A 26,825-nucleotide genomic window follows, 5' to 3' on the forward strand; every position below is an offset into this window, starting at 1 on the left:
CCAATTTCCAAAGTTGATTTGCCTCTAGGTGCTTTCAAGTCAGGCATGGAAACGTGACTGGTGTGTTTACCCCGTAGAGGATCGAGTACTTCTGTGAGCTGGTCTTTGTTGGTGATCAGGTCACTAGAATGGAAAGACACGGTCATGCTATTCAGCCATCACCGATATTTATCTCCAGAACTTTTATACATTTCAAACTGTACCTGTTCCCATTAATATTAATTTGTCATTCCCTCCTACCCCAGCTCTTGGGAATCACCATTCTATTTTAGGTTTCTATGAATTTCTAGGTATCTCATTAAGGCAGAATCATAAAATCCAATACTTTTTTGTTTGGTTTATTTCACTTAGCATAATATTCCCAAGGTGTACAACAGTGAAGAATTTCTTCCTTTTCAAGGCTGAATAATATTCCATTGAATGGATATTCTTCATTTTGTTTATTCACTCATCTGTTGACGGATACTTGGCTTTGTTTCTGTCTTTTGACTATTGTGAACAATCCTTCTATGAACATTGGTGTACAAATACCTGTTCAAGTCCCTTTCAGTTCTAGTCATATATACCTGTAAATGGAATCATTGGATCATATGGTAATTCTGTTCAATTTTGTGAAGCACCCCATATTCTCTTCCACAGTGGCTACACCATTTTACATTCCCAACAGCAATACACAGAGCTCCCAGTTTCTCCGCATACTTGCCAACGTTTGGGGTCTTCTCTTTTTTTGATTTTTTGGATCACAGCCAACCTAATGGGTGTGAAGTGGTATCTTCATTGTGGTTTTGATTTGCATTTACCTAATGATTAGTGATGTTGAGCATCTTTTCATGTGCATATTGGCCATTCATATATCTTCTTTGCAGAGATGTCTATTTAAATCTTTTGCCCATTTTTTAATTGGGTTGTTTGGTTTTTTTCTTGTTGAGTTATAGTTTTAAAAAATATATTCTGGATATTAATCTTTTATCAAATATATAATTGGCAAATATTTCCCCCATTCTTTGGCTGGTCTTTTCATTCGTTTGATAGGTGGCCTTTGATGCCCAAAAGTTTTACCTTCGACAACATCCTATCTATTTTTTTTGTTATTGGGTTAGGGTTATCCAAGAAATCATTGTCAAATTCAATGTCATAAAGATTTTCCTCTTTTTTCCCACTAAGAGTTTTATAGTTAAGTTTAGGTGTCTGATCCAACATGAGTTAACTTCTGTATACATTGTAAGCGAAGGGTCCACCTGCATTCTTTTGCACGTGGATATCCGATTTTCCTAGGTCTTAGCATCTTTGTTGAAAATCATTTGACCATCTATGCAAAGGTTTGTTTCTAGATTCCCTGTTCTCTTCCATTGTTACATATGTTCCCATCCACGCCAGTACCACACTTTTGATTACTGTAGCTTTGTAATTCACTTTTGAAATGTGGAAGTGAGAGTTCTCCAATTTTATTCTTCTTTTCTAATTTCTTTGGCCTATTTGGAGTCCCTTGAGATTCCATATGAATTTTAGAATGGGTTTTTCAATGTCTTCGGAAAATGTAATTGGGCTTGGAGAGGGGCTGTGTTGAGTCTGTGGATTGCTTTGAGTGGTGCTGACACAGTAACTGTTCAGTCTTCCAGCCCACGGACACAGGGTGTCTCTCTGCTGGCACATGGCTTCTTAGTTTCAGGAATGTTTGTAAGGGTAAAACATTTTTAATTTTAAACCTTAGTTTCTTTAATTATCAGTGTCAAGAATGAATACTGTTTCTTTAAGATAATGGGATCAGCAAAATTTTACTTTCTCTCAATCTTTTATTTGTGACTTAAGGGTATATATAAGGTTGTCTGGTACCCCCGTTCATATCTTCTTATCTGGAAGTCTGAAATTGTCTTTGAAAGATAATTCCGTCATTCAGACCTTTTACCTATGCTCTCTCCTAATTATTATTTTATGTAAACCACAGGCTTTTGAATTCTCTAAAATTTGAGTTATTTTATGGTGTTTTTTCTCTTTAAGTTCAGTTAGGTAAAGAATATAGGGATGCATCTGGAAACGTGAGAGACATCTCCTCTGACCACTTTTCCTGTTATCAGTCCCACCACTTAGCTCTCCTTTTTATCGCTTATTTTCCCAGATAAAATTATAATTTATTTCCATTGATTAATTCAAGGCTGTGATAAAGGTTCCATTTTTCCAAATAAAACAGAGGCCTCGGTTTAAATGAATTTTATTTTGCACTTTTCATTGCATATTCAATTCAGATGTGCTCACTATTATGCTAGGCACATTGAAAGTATAAAGGGAATATTGAATGTGTTCAGTGAGCTTTCAGTCACAGAGAAATGAGGCATGCACACAAAATAATGAGAAAGCAGTATATAGTTAATGATTACCAATTACCAAAATAAAATAAGCAAGTGAGTTAATAACTAGTATAGGGGTAATTATTGTGGCCTTAAGACATCACATATATTTTAATGAAAAACTCTCATCTTTGGGTCAGCCTTGACAAATGGGGGAAAATTGAAAAACAGGTAAGAGCTCATTCTACTTAGGGAAAAACAGAAGCAAATGCTTAAAAATATGAATAACTGTTCTGGGAATGGTATATAGAGACCAACTTAATTCTACTGTATGATTTATGTTGGAAACAATATTGGAAATTTTTATGTACACAGTTAAGACTCATATGTCTAAAGCACTGATAATTTTGTATGTAATCCCGATGCAGTGTGGGGACTAAGACTTTTGAGTGGGTTTTGGGCAAGAAGAAGGTTATTTTAGGAACTGTAATCTGGCAGCATTGTTCCATCATGAGTCATCACTATTAGAGTGTAGATGGATTCACACTGAATAATGATCAGTTAATCCCAGGTCTTTAGAAAATGTTGCTCCGAGGCTTTCTTGTGAAGGTATAGTCAGTGTGCATGACTGTAATGTGTACAGGTTGGGGGTGGGGGAGGTGGTGTGCAGTAACACCATAAAACTCACTCTTTTCGTGTCTTACATTTTAACAGATTTATCAGTGAGATTCTCATTGCTATGTAAAAAGAAAACATTTTGCAGTATCTGTCGTATTTGAAACCCTTTACAGTGGGGAACTTTATAGCTATTTTTTGAGAGATGGGATGGACATTCAAGTTTTGTTTTTTGTGTTTTGTTTTTGTTTTTTATGAGCATACTGATTTTGGTCTGCGTGGCTCCTTAAAATGTTTTATGGTAGACTTGGAATGTCAGTATTTAGAAAAAGGAAGATTTTGTACTATTTTACTAAAGCCTTTGATTGTGTGTGACTACAAAGCAAAAGAACTTTGAATATTACTCTATTAGGTCTTTATCGGAGAGTAAGATTATGCTTTATTTGGAAAGTTTTGCCTAGATATGAGACGAGTATTTCTCAGGCTAAGTAAAAATATAATAGCTGCCTTAATAGAGAGAAAACAAAGTTCCTACTTCATAATGAATAATGTATGAATCATAAAAGAAAAATGGGAGATCACTGGAAATACTTAGCTTTTCAAAGTTTTTGGAACATCTTCCTTAAATGCTTTAGGGATCCAGTAAAGGCCAAGAAAGACAAATAGTTGAAAGTTTCTTGGACTTATCCTTCCACTTCATTAGTAATGGAAATAATGCTTCTTAAATTTGGGCATTTATATGAAAACATACCTTTTAAATGGCACTGTGGTATAAACTACAAGGATTTTGTAATGCTGTTTAAATATTTTCACATTACTTTGCTTTGAACTTTGGATTCAATTTTACTTTTTACTTGTTATGTGTAAGATTTTGAACATCCTTGTTTAAAACATGAAATTCCTTCATAGTGGGACACAAAGTTAATATTAAATATTTATGCTCTTTAGACATTGTTGAGACAGATTATATGCATGTGTGTCCTTTAGTTTATATGCTGCATTGGTAGTAGTTAAAAGTATGACCCTACAGGCAATCTTTTCAAGCAGATAAAACTGTTGGGATGCTTTCCCAGGACGATGGGGTTGCCCTCCAAGCGAATCTCTTCAATGCGGTCCCGAATATAACGGGTGTCATTAGCCTTGCAGAATGTATCATCTGTGATTGAAGTTATGTTGTTAAACTGGAAAATAGAAGGGACAACTTGTTCAGAAGTTTGAACAATTCTGTATGCTATGTAATGGGATTTCACAGAATATTCTATCTAAAAAGTGATTTTGAAAATATTGTATATCCTGTGTATCCTTACAGGAATAAAACCCTCTTAGTGGGACCCGAGTCTCCCCCCAGCCCCCGCCTTTCTACGTCTACAGTATTACTTTGGAAGAACACACTGCTCATTACTCAGAGTGATATCCGTGTGGCAGAAGGTTCTAAGCATGAGTAGGATTATACTAGCTGGAGAAACTGTCTTGTTCTAGAGTGTCATCTCAAAATGGGTGCTGTGTCTTTAAATATTCCTTTAAAGACAAATGGGGTGTCTTGTGGTGCTGAAAGACCAATTTTAGTTTATTTCAATTCCCTTCTCACTTCTATTACCTCAAGATGATACTGGACAATAAAGTCAGCTGGAAACTCTCCAAAAGCCAATGTTTACTGCTGTTGGAGAAAGAAGCACAAACCAGAGGTCTAAGTGTGCCCTACCTTCCAATCCCTGTGTCAGACTGAGTAGGAGATGCTAACTACACACCTGACAGCAAACCCCACGTTCAGAGTAGACCTCACACCTAGTTCACTGACCCTTCCTTGGTTCTCTGGACAGGTGGGGCTTTCAGGCAGGTGAGTGCCTTGGACTAAAAAGTCATACTTTTGATATGCAAAATTTACATGTGAATAAATGAGTTTCCTAATGAGTCATAAGACTGACCAACTGTAATTTAAATTAAAGCCGATGTGAACGGAGCAGTCCTACCTGAAGATGAATTACACGTAGACTTTCTGGTAAATTAAGAGGCACAGATTCCAGAGCATTGTGGTCCAAGTAGAGGAAGGAGAGGTGGTTCAATTTCTGTAAGGAAAGGGTACTTGGCTTGAGCGTTATTGAGGTCGGTACATTTCTTTCACAGGATTCCAGCTATGTGCACATGTGCATGTACATGTGTGTGCATGTGTACGTGAATACATGTGTACATAGGTATTGGTATAGACACCTATCAGTACTTTAATTGCTGGTTTGGTAGTTATTTGGTTTTGAGGGGTTTTTGGTCCTTTATGAAGGTTACGGGATGGTGCCCTCCTGCATCCCCGCATTTCTCTCCACTCATCTGACCACTGAATACCCAGCTGTGCCTGGCCTCAGTCCTCATGTCCTCTTCTGGGGCCCTTTAATTTGTCTTGTGAACAGCTAATAAGGTCAGTCCCTACGCAGGATTGAATTTGGATCCTGGTGCTGCCATAACCTCTCCTGAACCTTCAGAACTTCTCATTTCAATTCCACCAATTTCTAGCAAAATGAATACAGGCACATCTTGGAGATATTGTGGGTTCAGTCACAGACCACCACAATAAAATGAATATTGCAATCAAGTGAGTCCAGTGAATTTCTTGGCTTCTCAATGCCTATAAAAGTTACATTTACACTATACTGCAGTCTGTGAAGCGTGCAGTAGCATTAAGTCTAAAAATCAATGTACATACCCCAATTAAAAAATACTTTATTGCTAAAAGCTAACCATCATCTGAGCTTTCAGTGAGTTATAATCCCTAATGACAGATCACCATAACAAATGTAATAATAATGAAAAAGTTTCAGTTATTGCAAGAATTAGCAAAATGCAGCCCAGAGACACAGTGAGCAAATGCTGTTAGAAAAGTGGGGCCGATAGAATTGCTCCACACAGGGTTGACACAGACCTTCAGTTTGTAGAAACTCAGTCTCTGTGAAGCATGGTGACATGTGACGTGCCTGTGCTCCTAAGCGATGTGCTTCTTAGTAAGATGTTTCCAGAGCAATTTATTAACTACTTAGCGAGGGATGACTTTTACCCTTGAGGGTCTGTGTTGAATTACTCTTCATGGTCAGCAGCCCATTGCTGCGTGTCATTTTATAATGTGACCTCACAATGTAACCCAAGTGTGAGACACTCCTCTTGTGAGGTGTTGCTCGGCTCCTGCAGCTCTGACTTTGCCGGTTAGTCAACAGCTTATTAGCTGGAATTACACAGCTTCGAATTATAAGAGTTTTTTGTTTGTTTTTCAAGTGAGTCCTGCTTTGAAAAGTCCCCTGATAATCCTTTAACTTCTGAGGAACTCTGATGTGCCTTTAGAATAATGTCTCTTACGGCTGAAAAAGAACCCCATGAGTGTAAACAAAAAGAAAAGAAAAATGGAATATTTTTACATTTCCTGACAGGTTGTTCATTTGTGGACAAATTGTACCTTTGTGTGATTATCGTAAATTTTATGATACTCTTTGATAATGTTTCTATTAGATGTTATCATAAGAAGCCACAAAGTTCCCTTTTGAATGAGGTTTGCTGCCAATAGTAGCACAATCGTCTTTTGATCTGGGGCTCCTTCCAGGACTGGGAACGAGTTACCACCTGTGAAGGACTGGGCTGAGGCAGTAATTTTGCCATAGACTGTGCATTTGGACACAGCCTGCCTACCTAAGTCAGAGTAGGTCACCTTCCCTTTTTCTTGTACCTATATCTTGAGTTATTAAAAAAGAAATGTATTTAATGTTTAGTACATATAGAATTTTCTACTAGCTGGAATTCAAAAGAAAGTCTACCTACAGAATTTTATGGGCTAATACTTTTAAGTAGTAAAAGTAAAATTCAGCTTTTACTGAATTTTACTCCTGAAATGATAATTTTCTGACATGTGTAAATTACTAATATTATAAGGAAAAGAAACACAGGAAAACTCCCATTTTGAGGTTTCATAGCATCCTGGTGCCATGAGGATACAAACCACATCTGTATAAATAAATATATGCCGTGTGAGCAAGTGAAAAACCTGGGACACGATGTAGTCCCATGAAACAAGGTAAAGTTATGTACTTTAAGGGAGGTGCAGGTATAAGCTAGACTGAATGAGCCCAATAACAGTACTGTTTATTATGGAAATAATGTCTTCAGTGTTATAAAACAAAATTTCAGAGCAGAGTTTCTCTCTTACATTATCATTGGTTGTATAAAACATACTGTTTGGTCATAGTATAAAATACTTACTTTGAATGTATTTGCTTTGATTCCTCTACTCTTGATTTTGTTGTATTTCGCATTAAATAAAGTGAGCTTGGGAGGAAGAACTGGAAGTTTCAATAGTTGATTTTCAGCTAGTGTAAGTTCTTCTAACAGAGAAAGTTTTGAAAAAGTACCGTCTTCTATATCTTCAATCAGATTTCCCGTAAAATCAAGTCTTCTTAAGTTAGCTTGAAGGAAAAATATACAAAAAAATATAAAGTTAAAGTCTCATTTGTGTGGACTGAAGAAAAGCATTGGTTTAACGGTCATTCAAACACCTTTTATTTTTAGTATCTGATAGTGTGTGTAATTAGTAGATCAGTAAATTTTGTTGGATGCCTGGTGAGCATCTGCCCCCTGCCTGACACTGATGCCCTTTCTCGCTTGAGTCCTGGAAATCTCAGGGTTGGGACGGAACTTAAAGTTCATGGAGTCCTTCTGTCCTTCTTTGCTTGAATTCTCAGGATCCTGAGGCAGTTTGAAACAAACTCTGTTTGCCAATCATGGGAAGGAAGCACTACATTTGATTGAATAGAATTATGTAGGTATGCTTTGGACTTTCCCCAACATGTTGCATTGTGATTGTAGGTATGTTATCTTTATCTGTCTCTGCCTCATTGCTTAACAACAACAAGCAGGAATGTTCCCTGATTTGTTAAAGTGATGCAGATGGAGAGAGACATTCAGTGTTTTTGTTTCACTTTTGTATGTCTGGGATGATGGGGAAACAGAGTCGCTTCTCATTCGTTTTTTGAGGTAGTCCCTGCAAACACTGAGTTAGTGAATATGGGCCATTGCTCCTGGGGAATATACAGGGTTAGGTTCCTGTGAGCCTCTGGTCACACATTTTTATCAACCAATTAGTACAAAATTCTATGAGAGTTTCTGTTTCAAAGCATCATAGTTAGTTTATGTTGTGGGCACATTAATGTCGAACTCACTGCGGCTCACACTGGAATGAAGATTCCCTCACACAGTGTCTGCCCCGTGAGGCACTTGAGCACTGCGCTTGGGGAGCACAGGAGTGTGGAACGTGTGGCGCTAAGACGGAGCAGAACTCTGCAGTGTGAGAGCTGACGTGGAATGGCAGAGGTCACCTGGTTCGAGCTTGGCTAGGTAACCCGACTGTGCTCCCACGTGTACTTGCCTGCAAATGACTGTGAAGGGTTGCACATAGTGACTTTGGGTCGCGAGTAAACTTCACTGAGTAGGTGAGTTTGAAGTGTGGATCCACAACTGATGAGGCACAACTGTACCTCGACCAGTTGGGAGCTACCAGTTGCAGCGTGAATACTCTTACCGTGCATCTCATAAATGTGTAGTGGGGCCAGTGTGGGTTTCTGGGTGTGATTTTCTTCAGAAGCACTTGACAACATAGCCGTCTAGAGAGCTCATGAGGTCTTGTGATCCAGGCCTGGGACTTGGCGATGCAGAAGTCGGGGAGTGTGGCGTGCTCACAGCAGGGCCCTAGCGGCCCGCATCCCAGAGAGGGGTGAAAAGCACTGGCTCCACGTGAGAATCATGTGAGGAGTTTGGTGGTGTTTCCTGAGGACACGGGGGCCCGGTATCCGTATTTTTATTTTTAGTACACAGCCAGGTTTAAGAACCTTGAGTTAAAGTAAGGAAAGCGGACTGTCTGCCTTTATGGTGAAGGTAGCATTGTGAAGAAAGCGGACTGTCTGCCTTTACGGTGAAGGTAGCATTGTGAAGAAAGCGGACTGTCTGCCTTTATGGTGAAGGTAGCATTGTGAAGAAAGCGGACTGTCTGCCTTTATGGTGAAGGTAGCATTGTGAAGAAAGCGGACTGTCTGCCTTTACGGTGAAGGTAGCATTGTGAAGAAAGCGGACTGTCTGCCTTTACGGTGAAGGTAGCATTGTGAAGAAAGCGGACTGTCTGCCTTTACGGTGAAGGTAGCATTGTGAAGAAAGCGGACTGTCTGCCTTTACGGTGAAGGTAGCATTGTGAAGAAAGCGGACTGTCTGCCTTTACGGTGAAGGTAGCATTGTGAAGAAAGCGGACTGTCTGCCTTTACGGTGAAGGTAGCATTGTGAAGAAAGCGGACTGTCTGCCTTTACGGTGAAGGTAGCATTGTGAAGAAAGCGGACTGTCTGCCTTTACGGTGAAGGTAGCATTGTGAAGAAAGCGGACTGTCTGCCTTTACGGTGAAGGTAGCATTGTGAAGAAAGCGGACTGTCTGCCTTTACGGTGAAGGTAGCATTGTGAAGAAAGCGGACTGTCTGCCTTTACGGTGAAGGTAGCATTGTGAAGAAAGCGGACTGTCTGCCTTTACGGTGAAGGTAGCATTGTGAAGAAAGCGGACTGTCTGCCTTTACGGTGAAGGTAGCATTGTGAAGAAAGCGGACTGTCTGCCTTTACGGTGAAGGTAGCATTGTGAAGAAAGCGGACTGTCTGCCTTTACGGTGAAGGTAGCATTGTGAAGAAAGCGGACTGTCTGCCTTTACGGTGAAGGTAGCATTGTGAAGAAAGCGGACTGTCTGCCTTTACGGTGAAGGTAGCATTGTGAAGAAAGCGGACTGTCTGCCTTTACGGTGAAGGTAGCATTGTGAAGAAAGCGGACTGTCTGCCTTTACGGTGAAGGTAGCATTGTGAAGAAAGCGGACTGTCTGCCTTTACGGTGAAGGTAGCATTGTGAAGAAAGCGGACTGTCTGCCTTTACGGTGAAGGTAGCATTGTGAAGAAAGCGGACTGTCTGCCTTTACGGTGAAGGTAGCATTGTGAAGAAAGCGGACTGTCTGCCTTTACGGTGAAGGTAGCATTGTGAAGAAAGCGGACTGTCTGCCTTTACGGTGAAGGTAGCATTGTGAAGAAAGCGGACTGTCTGCCTTTACGGTGAAGGTAGCATTGTGAAGAAAGCGGACTGTCTGCCTTTACGGTGAAGGTAGCATTGTGAAGAAAGCGTTGAGGTTAGAGAAGCACCTCGGTTATCGTGCCACTCCTGACTGGCGGAGGCAAACAGGTCTCCAAGTCCTGAGGTTGAGAAGGCGTAGGTGCCCATATGTTAGATGGGCTGTCAACATAGACGTTGAAGTCACCAGTAAAGAAAGAGGACATGGGACATTTGAATGGAAAGGAGATTGACCAACAAACCCGTGGATTTTGGTGACGTATGCTGATACTTAAATACTCCTGCAGTGACTGCCCTAGATGTGAGAGGCCACAAGTGCCTAGAAACTCGTGTTTAGTTGAGGTTAATACTAACATGAGTTAATATGAATTATTTTATTTAAAATTAACTTACGTATATCTGCAAAATCTTTTGCAGTCAGCTTTTTAATTTTGTTGAATCGTGCATAAAGATAGGCTGATTCCTTTGGCAAGGGTGGTACAGCATCGATGTCAACTTCTTCACAGTATACAGAACCACTCAAGCAAACACACAACAGGCACGTGGGCATTTCTAAGTTGGGAAACAAAATCATAAAAATATAAACTGTAGTTTAAAAATATTTGGTCTCAGGGCACCTGGGTGGCTCAGCAGTTGAGCGACTGACTCTCCATGTCAGCTCAGGTCTGACATGGGTCGTGAGTTTGAGCCCTGTGTTGGGCTCTATGCTGGGTGTGGAGCCTACTTTAAAAAAAAAATTAAAATATTTAGCCTCTAGTGGTAAAATCATTGCTATCCTCAGTGTTATCACTAATTTGAAAAGATATTTTGCAGAATTCAGATGACAGTGGAAAAGATATGGTCATGTTAGCTAGTGACCTGTATTGTACCTGATAACTCACCAAAATCTTATTTTCAGTTCTTTAATCCAAAAACTCCTTTATTCTCTAGCCATTTTAGCAGTGATCATGTACTTGCTGAATTGATTTACGTTTCTTGATTTGCATACCAAAAAGGATTAATAAACCAGAACGTAAGGTAAATGCAAGCTTGCTTTATCACTTGGCTTGGCACAGACACATTTCAAACTGGTGACCATAGCTAACGAGCTTAGGGCTTCAGAGGGGAGAGGGTGGGGGAATGGGATAGGCTGGTGATGGGTAGAAAGGAGGGCACGTATTGCAGGGTGCACTGGGTGTTATATGCAACTAATGAATCATCGAACTTTACATCAGAAACCAGGGATGTACTGTATGGTGACTAACATAATAAAAAAACATTAAAGTAAAATAAAAAAGAAAAAGAAACCAGCAGTTAAGTAAGCAGACTACTAACCTGAATGTTAGAGCCGTCACGGAAATGGCGAGGACCCCATTTCGTGCTACATCATGTATCTCATACTCTCCATGCCTCCTGCATCTCCTTCAACCCGGAATATACTTTAGTCTTTGCTATGCAGAACTTCTAAATTTTTGAAAACTTTTAAATTTTACAAACGTTTTATTTTTCAGGGCATTTATTTTTCAGAATGTCTTTCAATTAGGGTTTGTCCGAGGTTCCTCATTTTTGACATGGAAATGACGTTGGGTCCTCAGGACCACGTACCAGGAAGCATGGTATCTCTTTGCCCCGTTCTTCATGATGCTGTCTTTGGTCACTTGACTCACGTGGTGTTTGCCATTAATAAGTATCTTCTGAAGAAGTACTTTGAGATTCTAAACATCTGGTTTGTCACTAACCTGTCACTCACTAGTTTTATCACCTATTGATAGTTCTTACCTGAATCATTTGTTACTAGAATAGTTGCAAATTATGATTTTCTAATTCCATCATTCTTTCTACATTTGTTAGTTGATATCTGGTGTAAGGTGGAACATTCTATTCTTATTTATTTAGTTGCATCAGTTCAGTACGAGCTTATGAATTCCTTATCCTATGGGTCAGAAGTTACCATCATATTTATTTTGATAATTAAATTGTCACAGATTAGCCAGTGTGAACTCTTTTTAAAAATATTTTATTTATTAGAGAGAGAGCACGAGCAGGGTGGAGGGGCAGAGGCAGAAGGACAAGCAGGCCCCCCACTGAGCAGAGAGACTGATGTGGGGCTTGATCCCAGGATCCTGAGATCATGACCTTAGCTGAAGTCAGATGTTTGAGCCACCCAGGTGCCCCGAGTGTGAACTGTCTTATGCTCTTTTTTATTCTGTCACAGCTTTTTTTTGTACTTAAATGATACTTAATGAATTACACATATTTAACTTGTATAATTTATGTTTTTGATTTATGTATATACCCATGAAACCATTGCTGCAATTGAAATAATTGACATAATCCTCACCCAGAGTGTTCTTACTCTCTCTCATCCCTCCCACCCCGCAGTCACTGGCCTGCTTTGTCAGTTCGCAGCAGCTTGCATTTCCGAGTATTATATCAAAAGAACCATGCAGTATATACGCTTTGATCCAGCTTCTTTCACTGTGCACAGTTACTTTGAGATTCATCTCTTATGTGTCAGCAGTGCATTCCTATTACTGAGTAGTATTTCATTATATTAATATACACAATTTAGATAGTCCTTCCTTGTCGGCGTTTGGGTTTTTAGTTTTTGGCTATTTCACAGAAAGCTGTTGGGAACATTTATGTGGAAGTTTGTATGGGTGTGATGCTTACGTTTCTCTAGGGTAAATACCTAAGAGCAGAATGGCTGGGCCACCTGATAGGTATATACCTTTTGAGGAAAGCCCCAGACTATGTTCCATAGAGGTTGTGCCGTTTTATAGTCCCTTCAGCAGTCCGTGAGTGCTCCAGTTACTCCACAGCCTCGTGAGCGTTCGGTTTGAACAGACTTTTTAATTTCAGCCATTCCGGGAAGGTGTGTTGTGGTATCTTGTATTCTAATTTATATTTTCCTAATGACTGATGTGCTGAGCAATTTTTTTATGAACTTATTTGCCATCCACATATTGTAGTGGTAAAGAGTTCATGTCTTTTGCCTATTTTTATCATATTTTTATTTTTTTTAAAGATTTTATTTATTTGAGAGAGAGAGAGAGAGAGAAAGAGCGGGGCAGGAGCAGAGGGAGAAGGAGAGAGAGAGAGAATGTCCAGCAGACTCTGTGATGAGTCTAGAGCCCTGACATGGGGCTCGATCCCATGACCCTGAGATCATGACCTGAATGGAATCCAAGAGTTGGGTGCTCAACTGACGGAGCCACCCAGGCGCCCCATATCTTTTGCCTATTTTAAAAATTTTTTTGTGTGTGTTATTGTTATTGAATTATAAGACTATCTATTGTAGGTATAAGTTGTCAGATTTACGTTTTGCAAATCTTTTCCTCTGTGACTATTTTATTTTCTTGTCGATGTCTTCTGAACAGGAAACATTTTTTTCTTCCAAATTGTTATTTAAATTCTAGTTAGTTAATATATAGCGTAATACTGGTTTCAGGAGTAGAATTTAGTGATTCATCAGTTAGATGCAACGCCCACCACTCATCAAAACAAGTGCCCTCCTTAATCCCCATCACCCATCTAGCCCCTCCCCCACCCACCTCCCTCCGTCAACCCTCAGTTTGTTTTCCATTGTTAAGAGTCTCTTATGGTTTGCTTCCCTCCCTCTCCTTTTTTTTTTTTCCTTCCCATATGTTCATCTGTTTTGTTTCCTAAATTCCATGTATGAGTGAAATCACACGGAATTTGTTTTTCTTTGACTGACTTATTTTGCTTAGCATAATCCACATCATTGCAAGTGGCAAGATTTCCTTCTTTTTGATGTCTGAGTAAAATTCTATCGTATATATACACCACAATTTCTTTATCTGTTCATCAGTGAGTGGACACTTGGGCTCTTTGCATAGTTTGGCTATTGTTGATAATGCTGCTATAAACATTGGGGTGCAGAAGCCCCTTTGAATCTTTATTTTTGTATCTTTTGGGTAAATACCCAGTGGTGCAATTGCTGGATCAAAGGGTAGCTCTATTTTTAACTTGGTGAAGAACCTCCATATTGTTTTCCAGAGTGGCTGCACCAGTTTGCATTCCCACCAACATTTTAAGAGGTTCCCCTTTCTCCACATCCTCACCAACACCTATTTTTTCTGTGTTGTTGATTTTAGCTTTTCTGCCAGGTGTGAGGTGATTTCTCATTGTGTTTTTGTTTTGTTTTTTAAAGATTTTATTTACTTGACAGAGAGAGAGGGAGAAGCAGGCTCCCCGTTGAGCAGGGGCCCAGACACGGGGCTCAACCCTGGGATCATGACCTGAGCCAAAGGCAGACACTCAAATGACTGAGCCATCCTGGTGCCCCTCTCATTGTGGTTTTGAACTTCCCTGATGATGAGTGGTGTTGAGTGTCTTTTCATGTATCTGTTGGCCATTTCTAGGTCTTCTTTGGAAAAGTGTCTATTCATGTCTTCTCCCCATTTTTTAACTGGACTCTTTGTTTTTTGGGTGTTGAGTTGCCAAGTTCTTTATAGATTTTGGATGCTAACCCTTTATCAGATATGTCCTTTGCAAATATCTTCTTCCATTCCATAGGCTGCCTTTTAGTTTTGCTGATTGTTTCCTTCTCTGTGTAGAAGCTTTTTATCTTGACGAAGTCCTAGTAGTTCATTTTTACTTTTGTTTCCTTTGCTTCTGGCAACATGTCCAAGAAGAAGTTGTGGAGGCCAAGGTTGAAGAGGTTGCTGCCTGTGTTCTCTAGGATTTTGATGGTTTCCTGTCTCACATTTTGGTCTTTCATCCATTTTATTTATTTATTTATTTTTAGAGAGAGAGCATGTGTCTGAGGGGCCGGGGGGGGGGGGTGCAGAAGAAGGAGAGAGAGAATTCCAAGCAGAGTCCACACCAAGCCAGAGCCCGATACGGGACTCGATCCCACAACCCCAAGATCACCACCAGAGCAGAAACCAGGCAGACGCTCAACTAACTGAGCCACACAGGCGCCCTAGGTCTTTCATCCATTTTGTATTTATTTTTGTGTATGGTGTAAGAAAGTGATCCAGTTTCATTCTTTTGCATGTTGCTGTCCAGTTTTCCCAGTACTATTTGTTGAATGAAGAGCCTGTCTTTTTTCCATTGGATATTGTTTCCTGCTTTGTTGAAGATTAGTTGACCATATAGTTGTGGGTCCATTTGTGGGTTTACTATTCTGTTCCATTGATCTATGTGTCTGTTTTTGTGCTGGTACCATGTTGTCTTGATGATCACAGCTTTGTAATAGAGCTTGAAGGCAGGCATTGTGATGCCCCCAGCTTTGGTTTTCTTGTTCAGGATTGTTTTGGCTATTGGGGGTCTTTTGTGGTTCCATACAAATTTTAGGATTTTTTATTCTAGCTCCGTGAAAAATGCTGTGTTGGTATTTTGATAAGGATTTCATTAAATGTGCAGATTGCTTTGGGTAGTGTAGACATTTTAACAATATTTGTTTTTCCAATCCATGAGCCTGGAATGTCTTTCAATCTCTTTGTGTCTTCCTCAGTTTCCTTCGTGAGTGTTCTGTAGTTTTCAGAGTACAGATCTTTTACCTCTTTGGTTAGGTTTATTCCTAGGTATCTTACTCTTTTTGGTGTAGATGTAAATGGGATTGATTCCTTGATTTCTTTTACTGCTGCTTCATTATTGGTGTATAGAAATACAACAGATTTCTGTACATGGATTTTATATCCTGTGACTGCTGAGTTTGTGTATCAGTTTTAGTTAGCAATTTTTTGTTGGGGTCTTTCAGGTTTTCTATGTAGAGTATCATGTCATCTGCAGATAGTGAAAGCTTGAGTTCTTCCTTGCTGATTTGGATGCCTTTTATATTTTTGTTGGTGTTGTCTGATTGCTGTGGCTAGGACTTTCAGGGCTGTGATGAATAGTAATGGTGAGAGTGGACATCCCTGTCGTGTTCCTGACTGTAGGGGAAGGGCTCTTAGTTTTTCCCCATTGAAGATGATACTAGCTCTGGGTCTTCTATATGTGGCTTTTATGATGTTGAGGCATGTTCCTTCTATATATTTTTATTTTAATGAAGAGTGGTTAATTATAGTTGCGCTTTTTTTTTTTTTTAAGATTTTATTTATTTATTTGACAGAGAGAGAGACAGCCAGTGAGAGAGGGAACACAAGCAGGGGGAGTGGGAGAGGAAGAAGCAGGCTCCCAGCAGAGGAGCCTGATGTGGGACCCAATCCCAGAATGCCGGGATCACGCCCTGAGCCGAAGGCAGACGCCTAACGACTGCGCCACCCAGGCGCCCCTATAGTTGTGCTTTTTCTGTTGTATTTAAGAAATCTTTTTTTTTTTTTAAAGATTTTATTTATTTATTCAACAGGATAGAGACAGCCAGCGAGAGAGGGAACACAAGCAGGGGGAGTGGGAGAGGAAGAAGCAGGCTCCCAGTGGAGGAGCCTGACATGGGGCTCGATCCCAGAACGCCGGGATCACGCCCTGAGCCGAAGGCAGACGATTAACCGCTGTGCCACCCAGGCGCCCCGTATTTAAGAAATCTTAAACCTGCGTTATTATCCTGTGTTTTCTTTTAAGGGTTGTATAATGAAAGCTCTGGATATTTAGGTTTGAGGTTTTGAGTTAATTTTTATATGTGGTCTCAGGAAGAGTCAAAGCTCATTTTTTTAACCTAGAGCTATCCAGTGTTTTGCACCATTTTTTGAAAAAATTATCCTTTCCCCATTATGTTTCATTGGCACGACTGTAAAAAACCAGTTGACCCTATTGTGTAAGTGTATTCCTGGACTCCATTCTGGTTTGTTGATCTACTTGTTTATTTTTATGCTAATACTGAAACGTCTTGCTTCCCATAGGGTTTTAGGTGGTGTACACCCTCCAACTGTGCTCTTCAACACCCTTACAACCATTCTGAGTTCTTTGCATTTCCACATAAATTCAGTCAGCTTCTTAATTTCAAAAAAGCTGCTAAAAATTTAACTGGTATTGAGTAAATCTACAAATACACTTGTGAAAAATTGACATCTTAATGGTACTGGGTTTTCTGATTCTTGAACATAGCATATCCATATATTTAGGTCTTTAATTTTTCTCAGTATAGTTGTCTAGATTTCAGTGTGTAGGTCTTAGTATGTCTTTTACAAATTTATACTACTTTATTTTTATATTTTGATTAAAAATGTCTCCATTACTCTTTAAGAACTTTTTTATTTTCTGGCTTGGTAAAATGTCCCAGACCACTCTTACCTTTTCTCTGCCCTAAGCCTGAAATTAGTTATTCTTTTAAGTATTGGTTCCTTTTAGTGGAGACTGGTATTTAGAAGCTAAGATTTGAATGTGGATATGCTCATTGCTGTCAGCATCTCATTGCTTCTACACTGTTCCTGCAGGGAGAGCTGGGAAATATATGTCTATTTGTCTCTCCATATTTAATACACATAGATGCACACGCATATGTGTTACAGACATATACATACAGTCTTACACACGTATAGACTTAGATGTATGTATACACCATCTACGTATGTATGTATATATATACACACACATAAACACACCATATGCATATATACACATACACACTCACATGGAGACAAACACGTCTATACAGGCAAACCTCAGAGAAATTACACATTTGGTTCCACTGCGATAAAGCAAATACTGCAATAAAGCAAGTCAAATGAGCTTTTTCATTTCCCGGTACACATAAAAGTTATGTTTACAGTGTATGAACCTATGAAGTGTGCAGTAGGTATGTCTAAAGAAACGTTCAAAAAAGAAAAGAAATAATGTTCATACCTTAAATAAAAACACTCCATGGTTGAAAAATGCTAGCCATCATCTGAGCTTTCAGGGAGCCACGATCTTTTTGCTGGTGGAGGGTCTTGTCTGATGTTGATCTGCTGACCCGTCGGGGTGCTGGGGCTGAAGGCTGCGTGACTCTGGCCATTTCTGAAAATAAGACAACCCCGAAGATTGCCACATGGATCGACTCTCCCTTTCGTGAACGATTTCTCCGTAGAATGTGATGCTGTTTGGTAGCATTTTACCCACAGTAGACCTTCCTTCAAAACTGGAGTCCATCCTCTAAAACCCATTGTCATTTCAACAGTCTTCACGGCATCGTCACCAGGAGTAGATTCCATCTCAAGAATCCACTTTCTTTGCTCATCTATAAGAAGGAACTCCTCATCTGTTCACGTTTTATCATGAGATTCTAGCAGTTCGGTCCCATCTTCAGGCCACACTTCTAGTTCTCTTACTGTTTCTGCACTGACTTCCATGAGGGCTAGAATCAACTTCTTCTAAATTCCTCTTCATGGTGATAGTCTGACCTCTTCCCATGGAATATTAATAGCATCTAGGATGGTGAATCCCTTCCGGGATGTTTTCGCTTGACTCTGCCCAGATCCGTCAGGACTCACTATCTACAGCAGCTGTAGTCTTACTAACGGTATTTCTTAAAGAATGAGATTTGAAAGTCAGAATCACCCCTTGATCCGCGGGCTGCGGGATGGATGTTGTGTTAGCGGCATGAAAGCAACATTCGTCTTGTCCGTCTCCATCAGAACTCTTGGGTGACCAGGTGTCATGTAGCAGGACTATTTTGCAAGGAATCTTTTTTCCTGAGCAGTAAGTCTCAAGAGTGGGCTTAAAATACTCCGTCAACCGTGTTGCAAATAGATGTGCTGTCCGCCAGGCTCTGTTGTTGCATTTAAGGAGCGTAGGCGGGGGAGAGTGAGCATGGTTGCTGAGGGCTTATTTTCAGAGTGGGCAAGAGCGCTGGCTTCCACTTCAAGTCACCAGTGGCATTAGCCTCTCTCGAGAAAGTCAGCCTGTCCTTTGAACCTTTGAAGCCAGGCATTGACTTCTTTCTAGCCTGAAAGTCCTAGATGGCATCTTCCAATTGAAGACTGTTCATCTCTATTGAAAATCTGTTGTTTGGCGCGAGCACCTTCATGAATTCTCCTCGCTAGGTCTTGGGGGTCCCTTGCTACAGCTTCTCCGTCGGCACTCACTGCTTCACCTTGCACGCGTACGTTTTGGAGACACCTTCCTTCCTTAGCCCCGCCGACTTCTGCCAGCTCTCAACTTCTCTTCTGCAGCTTCCTCGCCCCCTCATCCTGCACAGAACTGAAGAGTCAGGGCCTTGGTCCGGGTGAGGCTTTGGCCGAAGGGAATGTGGCTGGTTTGAGTGTCCGTCCAGACCAGACAGACTCTCTCCGTGTCAGCAGGGAGGCTGTTTTACTTTCTCATCATTCGAGTGTTCGCTGGAGTAGCGCTTGCCATGTCCTTCAAGATCGTTTCCTTTGCATTCGTAACTAGGCTAACCGGCACCAGAGGCCGAGCTTTCGGCCTGTCTTGGGTTTCGACAGGTGTTCCTCACGAAGCTTACTCATTTCTAGTTTCCATGGGAAGTGAGAGATGTGTGACTCTTCCTTTCATTGAACACTTAGAGGCCACGGTAGGGTTATCAACTGTGCTAATGTCAACACGGTCGTGTCTCAGGGAATAGGGAGGCCCGAGGAGGAGGAGAGAGATGGGGAAGGGCCCGTCAGTGGAGCAGCCAGAACACACACAACATTGATCAGTTAAGTTCTCTGTCTTATATGGGCACTGCTCGTGGTGCCCCCAAATTACAGTGGTGACGTTGAAGATCACCGATCACGGATCACCATCACAAATATAATAATAACACACAAATCTGGAATATTGTGAGAGTCCCCAAAATGTGACACAGAGACATGATGTGAACACAGACTTGTTCCAGGCAGGATTGCCGTAAACCTCCAGTTTGTAGACAGTGCGGTGTCTGTGGGGTCAGTAAAATAAGGTGAACGTGAACCCATGTCGGTACCTCTGTGTACAAACCGTGAGCTGGTGCCAGCATCTTCTAATCCAGTCCAGCTCCCCAGCACTCACTCTGGCCTCCCCCCAGCACATGTGTAGCACCAGGCTCTGAGAAACCTGGCTCTCTCTATCCAGTGTAATATTTTACTCAGTGCTAGGCCACACTGTAAACAGTTTCATTATTGCTGACCTGTAACACAGTGGAAAACAAACCTACTCACTGGAATTTCAGTATTTGTCCATTCTGTTGTGTCTTTAGCCTGACGTATGTAGTCAAAATACTGTGTTTGACTTCATTTATGATGCTTTTTCCCGTGAAAAAGTCTGATTTCATCAAGTCAAATTTATTGATCTTTTCTATTATTTTCTCTGAATTTAGAGGCATCCCACTCCCAGATTATCGTTTCGTATTTGCATGGTTTCAGTTTTTACTTTTAGACCCTAATTTATATAATGAGGGATTTGTTTTTTTTTTTAAGATTTTAATTAATTATTTTCTTTAACTTTTTATTTTATTATATATTTTTTTAATTAATGATTTTTTATTATATTATGTTAGTCACCATACAGTATATCCCCGGTTTCCGATGTAAAGCTCGATGATTCATTAGTTGCGAAAGATTTTATTTATTTATTTGACAGAGATAGAGATAGCCAGTGAGAGAGGGAACACAAGCAGGGGGAGTGGGAGAGGAAGAAGCAGGCTCCCAGCGGAGGAACCTGACATGGGGCTCGATCCCATAACGCCAGGATCACGCCCTGAGCCAAAAGCAGATGCTTAACCACTGTGCCACCCAGGCGCCCCTGTTTTTCTGTATAAAGTATGGATCTAATTTTATTCCTTTTCAGTTGACTACTCAGTTGTTCAATACCATTTAAAATTTTTTTTTTTAGTTTTTATTTATTTTGAGATTTTATTATTTGACAGAGAGAGAGAGCACAAGCAGGGTGAGTGGCAGAGGGAGAGGAAGAAGCAGGTTCCCCGCTGAGCAGGGAGCCCAATGTGGGGCCCGATTTTAGGACCCTGGGAATATGAACTGAGCTGAAGGCAGAGTCTTAACCAACTGAGCCACCCAGGTGCCCCTAAAGTTTTTATTTAAATTTTTATTTAAATTTTATTTAAATTCCAGTTCGTTGACATATATAATACTAGTTTCAGGGTCCAGCACTCTTTTTCAAAAATACCACCTTTAAGGCGCCCAGCGGGCTCAGTTGGTAGAGCATTGGACTCTTGATCTCGCAGGTGTGAGTTTGAGCCCCACATTGGGTGTAGAGATTTCTTAAAATCTTTAAAAATACCATCTGTGCTTCAATGATTTATACTGCCTTCTTTATTATACACTGAGTTTCTCCAGTATTATTTTCCTGAACTTCCTATTCTGCTCGTGCCACAGTATCACATGTATTGTAGCATAGAGACTGTAAAGTATGTTCTCATGTGTGGTGAGTCTGGTTCCTGCGGATACCCGTCAGTTCTCAGTGACTCCCTGGCTATTCGTGCAGGTTTGATTTTTCTGCGTGTACTTGAGAAGCAACCTTACCAGCTTTGTAAAGAAGCTTATTGTTACCAATTTAGGCAGAACTGACATCTTTATGGTACTGAGTCATCCTATCCAGGAGTGAGGGATGTCTTTCCAATTAGTATGCGGTTTTTTTTTCATGTTGTCATGTAAAATACTGTTTTTTGAGAGAGCAAAAATAAACCAAATAGATAGGAGCTATTAAGGTGGACTTTGTTATTTATACATTTTCTATTGTTTTCATAGAAATGTATATTATAAATATTTATGTATTTAGCCATCTCTGTGTCTTCTGTAAGTTTCTTGAAGTTAAGAATCATTTTATTTCCCTTATCCTCAGGCTGTACATAGTATTTGCAGATCATTGATTTTAAATCACTGTTACTGGAATTAACTTTATATAGACAGAAGCACACACTTTGTACTTGGTTGTTCTTGAATGTTCCTGTCCGTGTTTCTCACTCGTAATGTGGGGTAGCAGCGGATGTGCACCCTCAACGCACCAGCTGACTTTCTCGGTGGAGATAAGGAATAAAGTTCCATCATCTATTTATTAAAGCGCCTTTTGAGATAATTTGACGAGAGGGTATGCACACTTACCATCATTTTCCTTCTTGAGGGGTGGTGGTGTTACACGCTCATCTCTTTGTAATTGAAGACTTTTCTTTTCGGGTATTATAGTTTCTTTTTCCTATTGGAAAAATTAAAATTTATCAGATGTGAAGAAGCCTAATTTTGACTGTAAAATTCAGGGTCACGGGGCACCTTGGTGCCTCGGTGGGTTGAGCATCTGACTCTTGGTTTCGGCTCAGGTCCTGATCTGAGGGTCCTCTGCACTCAGCAGGGAGTCTGCTTGGGATTTTCTTCCTCTCCCTCTGCCCCTCCCACCCTCTGCCAAATAAATAAATAAATCTTAAAAAAAAAAACAAAACCAAAACCCTTAGGATCACAGACAGCACTTGTCTCCTCATGGTCACAGTTAGTGGCATTTCTTTTGTGCTGCAGTAGGATTTTGTACATAATTCCATTTCATCATTCATTAACTTGTAAGGTAAATGTTTGTGTAGCTTGTTTTCGCTCCAGACTGTCAACTCCTTGATGAAAAGAACCAGGTCTGTTTTATTTATTTATTTATTTATTTATTTATTTAATCTCCAAAACCCGAACTCAGTGCCTCCTAAATGTTGCGTATATTGAAATTCTAAATGGGAGCTGGAGGGAACTGTGTGACTCAGAATGAAAGTTTTTCTGAAGTGGAACCTGAAATGAAATCATCTTTATTGAGGGAAGGTCTTCTAATTATTCTTTATGGTCTTGTCTAAATTGAGTTCCTGATGCCAGGTTCTACCATGTTCAGCAGGATTGAAGCACTAGTCACATCGCATGTGTGGGGCACTGAGCAAGCTTTTGGCCTCTTCTGCAAGTGACCCATCATTACCTGCATGCCTGCGCTACACCGGGCCCTTCCCTATCCACCCCACTGGGACCCTCTGTCCAGACTGTTAGCCCTGGGGTCTGTATCACCCTTTCCTGTCCTGGGAGGGAACATTTTCTGCCATTAGATCTAATGTAGATTGCATGGGGCCCCAGGCTCTACCCTCTGAAAACGTGTTCCCCTTTCATCTTCATGTTGACACCTTGATCCTCCCACGTGGGTTCTGTTCGAGCAGCCCCTCCACTGTGAGTTTCTGCAGTAAGTGCTGCTGAATTCTTCTCCACTCCACAAATACCTTAGTCCCTACATTTATATGAAGAGCAGAGACTTCTAAAGCAATGTGAAGAGAAAAAGCAAAGAACTCACTTACTACTTTTCAGGGACCACAGAAGTTTGAAATTATTTTTTTTAACTGAGAGATTCCAATCATCGATGTAAGCCAATAGCTTATTGTTATGATAGGCCTTTTTAAAAAAATTCTGAAGCAGTGACTAGTGATACCTATCATTTTTGTCTTAATGTTGGATAAAAATAATGCTAGCATATTAACCAACTCCACTGAAAGAAATTACAGTGTTAACATTTGGTCCTGTGTACAAAAGAAAGAGAGAGAGAGAGGGAGAGAAAGAAAGAAAGAAAGATGGGTGTTAAAGAAAGAAAGAGCGAGCAATCAACATCGTTACATATTTGGCTGCATTTCTCATTTTCCATCTTGTGTGTGCACGCGTGCACGACACCCGCGCGTGCGCACACACACACAGAGTAGGCGGGAGCAGATACTTATGTGCTGCGTTAACTTTTTCCTTACCCAGTGTTCATTTCTGTGTGCCAAGAAAACCACAAGTAATTACTCAGCCCATGCAAGTGGAGTATGAAAGATGTGATATGAAGTCATCCCTGCAGAGTATTAGCTAAAGGACAGTTACAGTCACTTGGTACAAACTGATAGAGTCTAAATTGTTGAAACTGATTAAAAATTAAGCCCCACATTGAGGAGTTTCTCATCTTTTGGTACCATGCATAGTTGGCATATGTAAGCTATTGTGAAATGCTATAGACACCAAAATAAGCAGTATTTATTTCCATGAACCACTTCTTCCTAAAATAACAAACCTTAAGCTGGTAATCCAAGATTATTTCTCCTAATACACATTTTTCCTATTTTATTTAGTGGAAATATAATACACAAATATAGGACATTGTGTAACATTAGTTATAAATCTTCAACCAGTAAGAGATCATCTTAAAGTTCAGTTTTCCTTAAATTTTGTGTTGGTTGCTATAGATACTGTTTGGTTACCATAGCTTCTTTTTATTAATTTGGGAGGCATGCGTACTTTAAAAATATAATCTTGGGGACAGTTATTTTGAATTACTTTCAGTCATTTAAAGTGTTTTTTTCTTTCCCCTTACCTTATCAGACACATTAAAAAACCAAAAACATGCATTTAAATGGGTGACTATTTTAGAAGATAAATTTAGAGTAGAAATAAAGTACCTTAATATTTTTTCCATCCAGATATTTATCCTCAAAATCTTGACTAAACAAGGTTTCTTCAAAATCATCTGTTCCATAATCATAGGTCATGCGTGAGTCCTGCTGAGTTGGTGGTGCTGGCTTTATCAGAGGCACAAACAGGAGCAGGAGACATGTAGACTGCAGAGCCTTCATTGCAGCAAACACCAAGGTGACTGGAAGTGAATAAGCTAGTGGCCTGCTGACGGTAGGACAATGCTCTCTGTTTCCCTGGAAGTTAAAACGCAGACCATCGAAGCAATATTTAAAAGCGTAGAGGACTTTTGGCAGGGTGTACTCAGTAGGGGCCAGGGAACAAGTATTTAACCCTTAGTGATCTTTAATTAGATGCTGGAAGTTTTCATGTATCAGCGACATTCTTAAAAATAGTTTCAGAAAGTGGTTTTATTTATTTTTCTGTCAAAACCCAAGCAATGTTGATAATTTCAGTTTGTTAATAATAAGGTGCCTTAAACAAACGTACTTGTATGCAGTTGAAATCCTAGGATACCTGTAGTATAAATAGTTAAAATGAAGACTCATGATCCTGTCTCATGTGAGTTAAAAATATCGTATTTCAACTTTGCTATTTTATAAGAACTCTTGATTTGTAATGGTATGAATAGAAATAAGTTCCAGGAGTTTTAAAACTTAAACTTTAAATTTAACATGAAGAGTAGTCCTTAACACTTACTTTTAGGTGATAAAGCATATAGGAAAAGCCGTAATTTTAATTTTCTTAGTTTTGTAATTTTCATTGATATTATTGTTTTTAGTTAATAGCACTGCTTTTTAAATTTAAACTATGAAAAACACAGTATTGCAGACTAGACAAAATATAGAATTTAATCAAGGATTTGGGGGAAGGAGAGGGGGAAGATTCTCTTAGGCTTATCATTGATGCACATTTCAGACTTTTTCTTAAGTAACTTCAGACAGAATCACTCAGAGTTGCTAGTGCTGCATTGTAGATGCCAGCTTGTCAAAAAATCAGTGACTAAAAAGCCTGGTTTTGTGACTTTTGCAGCAAAGTTCTTGCCTGTAGGGATGTTAAAGTTATGCAGTGACATATTTAAGTGCTTGTAACAATTGTTCAAGGTAACTGAAACTTAAAAAATCAGAGGTGGCCTTTGCATTTATCAAGACTGTTCGATGAATCACATCTTAACAAATGATATTTAAAATAATATGTGAAAGAAGAGCCTACCGTTGTAGCTTTTTTGAAGCTTTTTGTGGTTTTCCTCAATAGAAGTTCATGCCTGTGTATTAGCCCCAAGTGGTAGGTGAAGGAGGAAGGCTGTGGATCAGTTTCAAACTGCTGCATGGAGTTTCAGGGCCCAGCAGCTTTAAATGCAGTCTGCATGTGGTGGAGATCCTTGCCAACATTCTTTCTCTGGGGTGAAATGTAGTGTCTTGTACTGGAGAGCTGTGCTTAAAACATTTGCAACTGCCGTGCTTGGTCTGCTCCTGCTAAGGAGCGTAAGCTCGTGTTGTTTTTACTTTGCGTAATGAGCACTAAGGTTTCATGAATATTATTTGTGACGATTACATAGCTTTAGAGTCATACTTTTTATTTTAATGCTTTCCCAGGAGATAAAACTTCTGCTTTTTCAATGAAATAAAACACCAAACCGACACCTAGTCTGTGCTCTTAATTTTATGGGGTGTAAAAATATTGCTCCAGTACCATAATTAGTATATAGCCAAGAAATTTCCCATGTAAAAATTAGTTTTAGCATAAATTATCTTGCAGTTTAATCAGTTGGGGCCCCACCCCTTTATTTTAGTTACATATAATAAAAATCCAAGTCTGAGAAATCAGCTTTTAAAAAATACATTTGATTTGTAATTTGGTGTTTGATAGTAAAAGATACTTTTGTTTGCTAAATTAAGAAAACTACGAGAAATTTTTTTTTGTAAATTTGATTTTTAAAAGTGTAAATGGTATTTTAGATAACTATATGACCATCGTAAAGATTCACTTTCATTTTATCACTCTTCGGTGCTCTCAGCATTCAAGGTAACATTTCTTTCTCCTCTAAACTAAAAATCCAATTAATATGGGTATGGATAAATATTTTATTACAAAATAGAAAAGAATACCAATTTATTCTCTTTTCTACTCAAAATTGTCTTTAGGGGCTTTCAAATTAAAGCTTGGAAAACTAGGACGTGCATGCTCATGATTTTATTTGAATGTGAATTATTTTACATTTACTTTTGGTATTCTCTGGTTTGGGCTGATATAAATTGTCAATTTTATGGCTTTAAGGATACAATAAAAACTTTAGAGTCTTTGCACATATAATGAAACGGCAAATACTGATTTGTTTCGCACAATGTGGCAGTTTTGTTGAAAAGTGAACAGGATAGATGTTAAATGTCAGATTTAGAGAATCCTGGAGATTGGGTGTTTTACTAATGACACACACAGTGTGATCCTTCGTAATTTTCACAGAAAATTATACTGTGAAGTATAGCGTCTTTCCTTGGGAAGTCATGACCAGTGAATACAGTTTTATTGGCGTTCATCCATGGAGTAAGTTTACTGGACACCGG

General features: G+C 39.7%; 2 protein-coding genes across 4 annotated transcripts in view; one reads left to right on the top strand and one right to left on the bottom strand.

Annotated features, from left to right (window-relative positions):
* Nucleotides 1-26,825, top strand: part of CENPP (centromere protein P) — a 250,575-nt gene that overhangs the window by 66,654 nt on the left and 157,096 nt on the right. The window lies entirely within an intron of this gene.
* On the bottom strand, nucleotides 106-25,620 carry OGN (osteoglycin). 2 transcript variants are annotated; one of them, XM_087858927.1, is made up of 7 exons: nucleotides 25,474-25,620; nucleotides 24,249-24,497; nucleotides 21,916-22,006; nucleotides 10,409-10,567; nucleotides 7,134-7,336; nucleotides 4,871-4,966; nucleotides 106-123 (listed from the first exon to the last, which is right to left on the bottom strand). In XM_087858927.1, the coding sequence occupies exons 1-7, from the start codon at nucleotides 25,588-25,590 to the stop codon at nucleotides 121-123; spliced, it is 918 nt and encodes a 305-aa protein (XP_087715053.1). In that variant the 5' UTR covers nucleotides 25,591-25,620; the 3' UTR covers nucleotides 106-120. The 2 variants fall into 2 exon arrangements, with proteins under 2 accessions (XP_087715053.1, XP_045628538.1); XM_045772582.2 differs by lacking the exon at nucleotides 106-123 and adding an exon at nucleotides 2,194-4,081.

The sequence above is a fragment of the Ursus americanus genome, chromosome 34 (genome assembly GCF_024610735.1).
Source record: "Ursus americanus isolate L20-20 chromosome 34, mUrsAme1.1.p, whole genome shotgun sequence".
NCBI classification, from domain to species: domain Eukaryota; kingdom Metazoa; phylum Chordata; class Mammalia; order Carnivora; family Ursidae; genus Ursus; species Ursus americanus.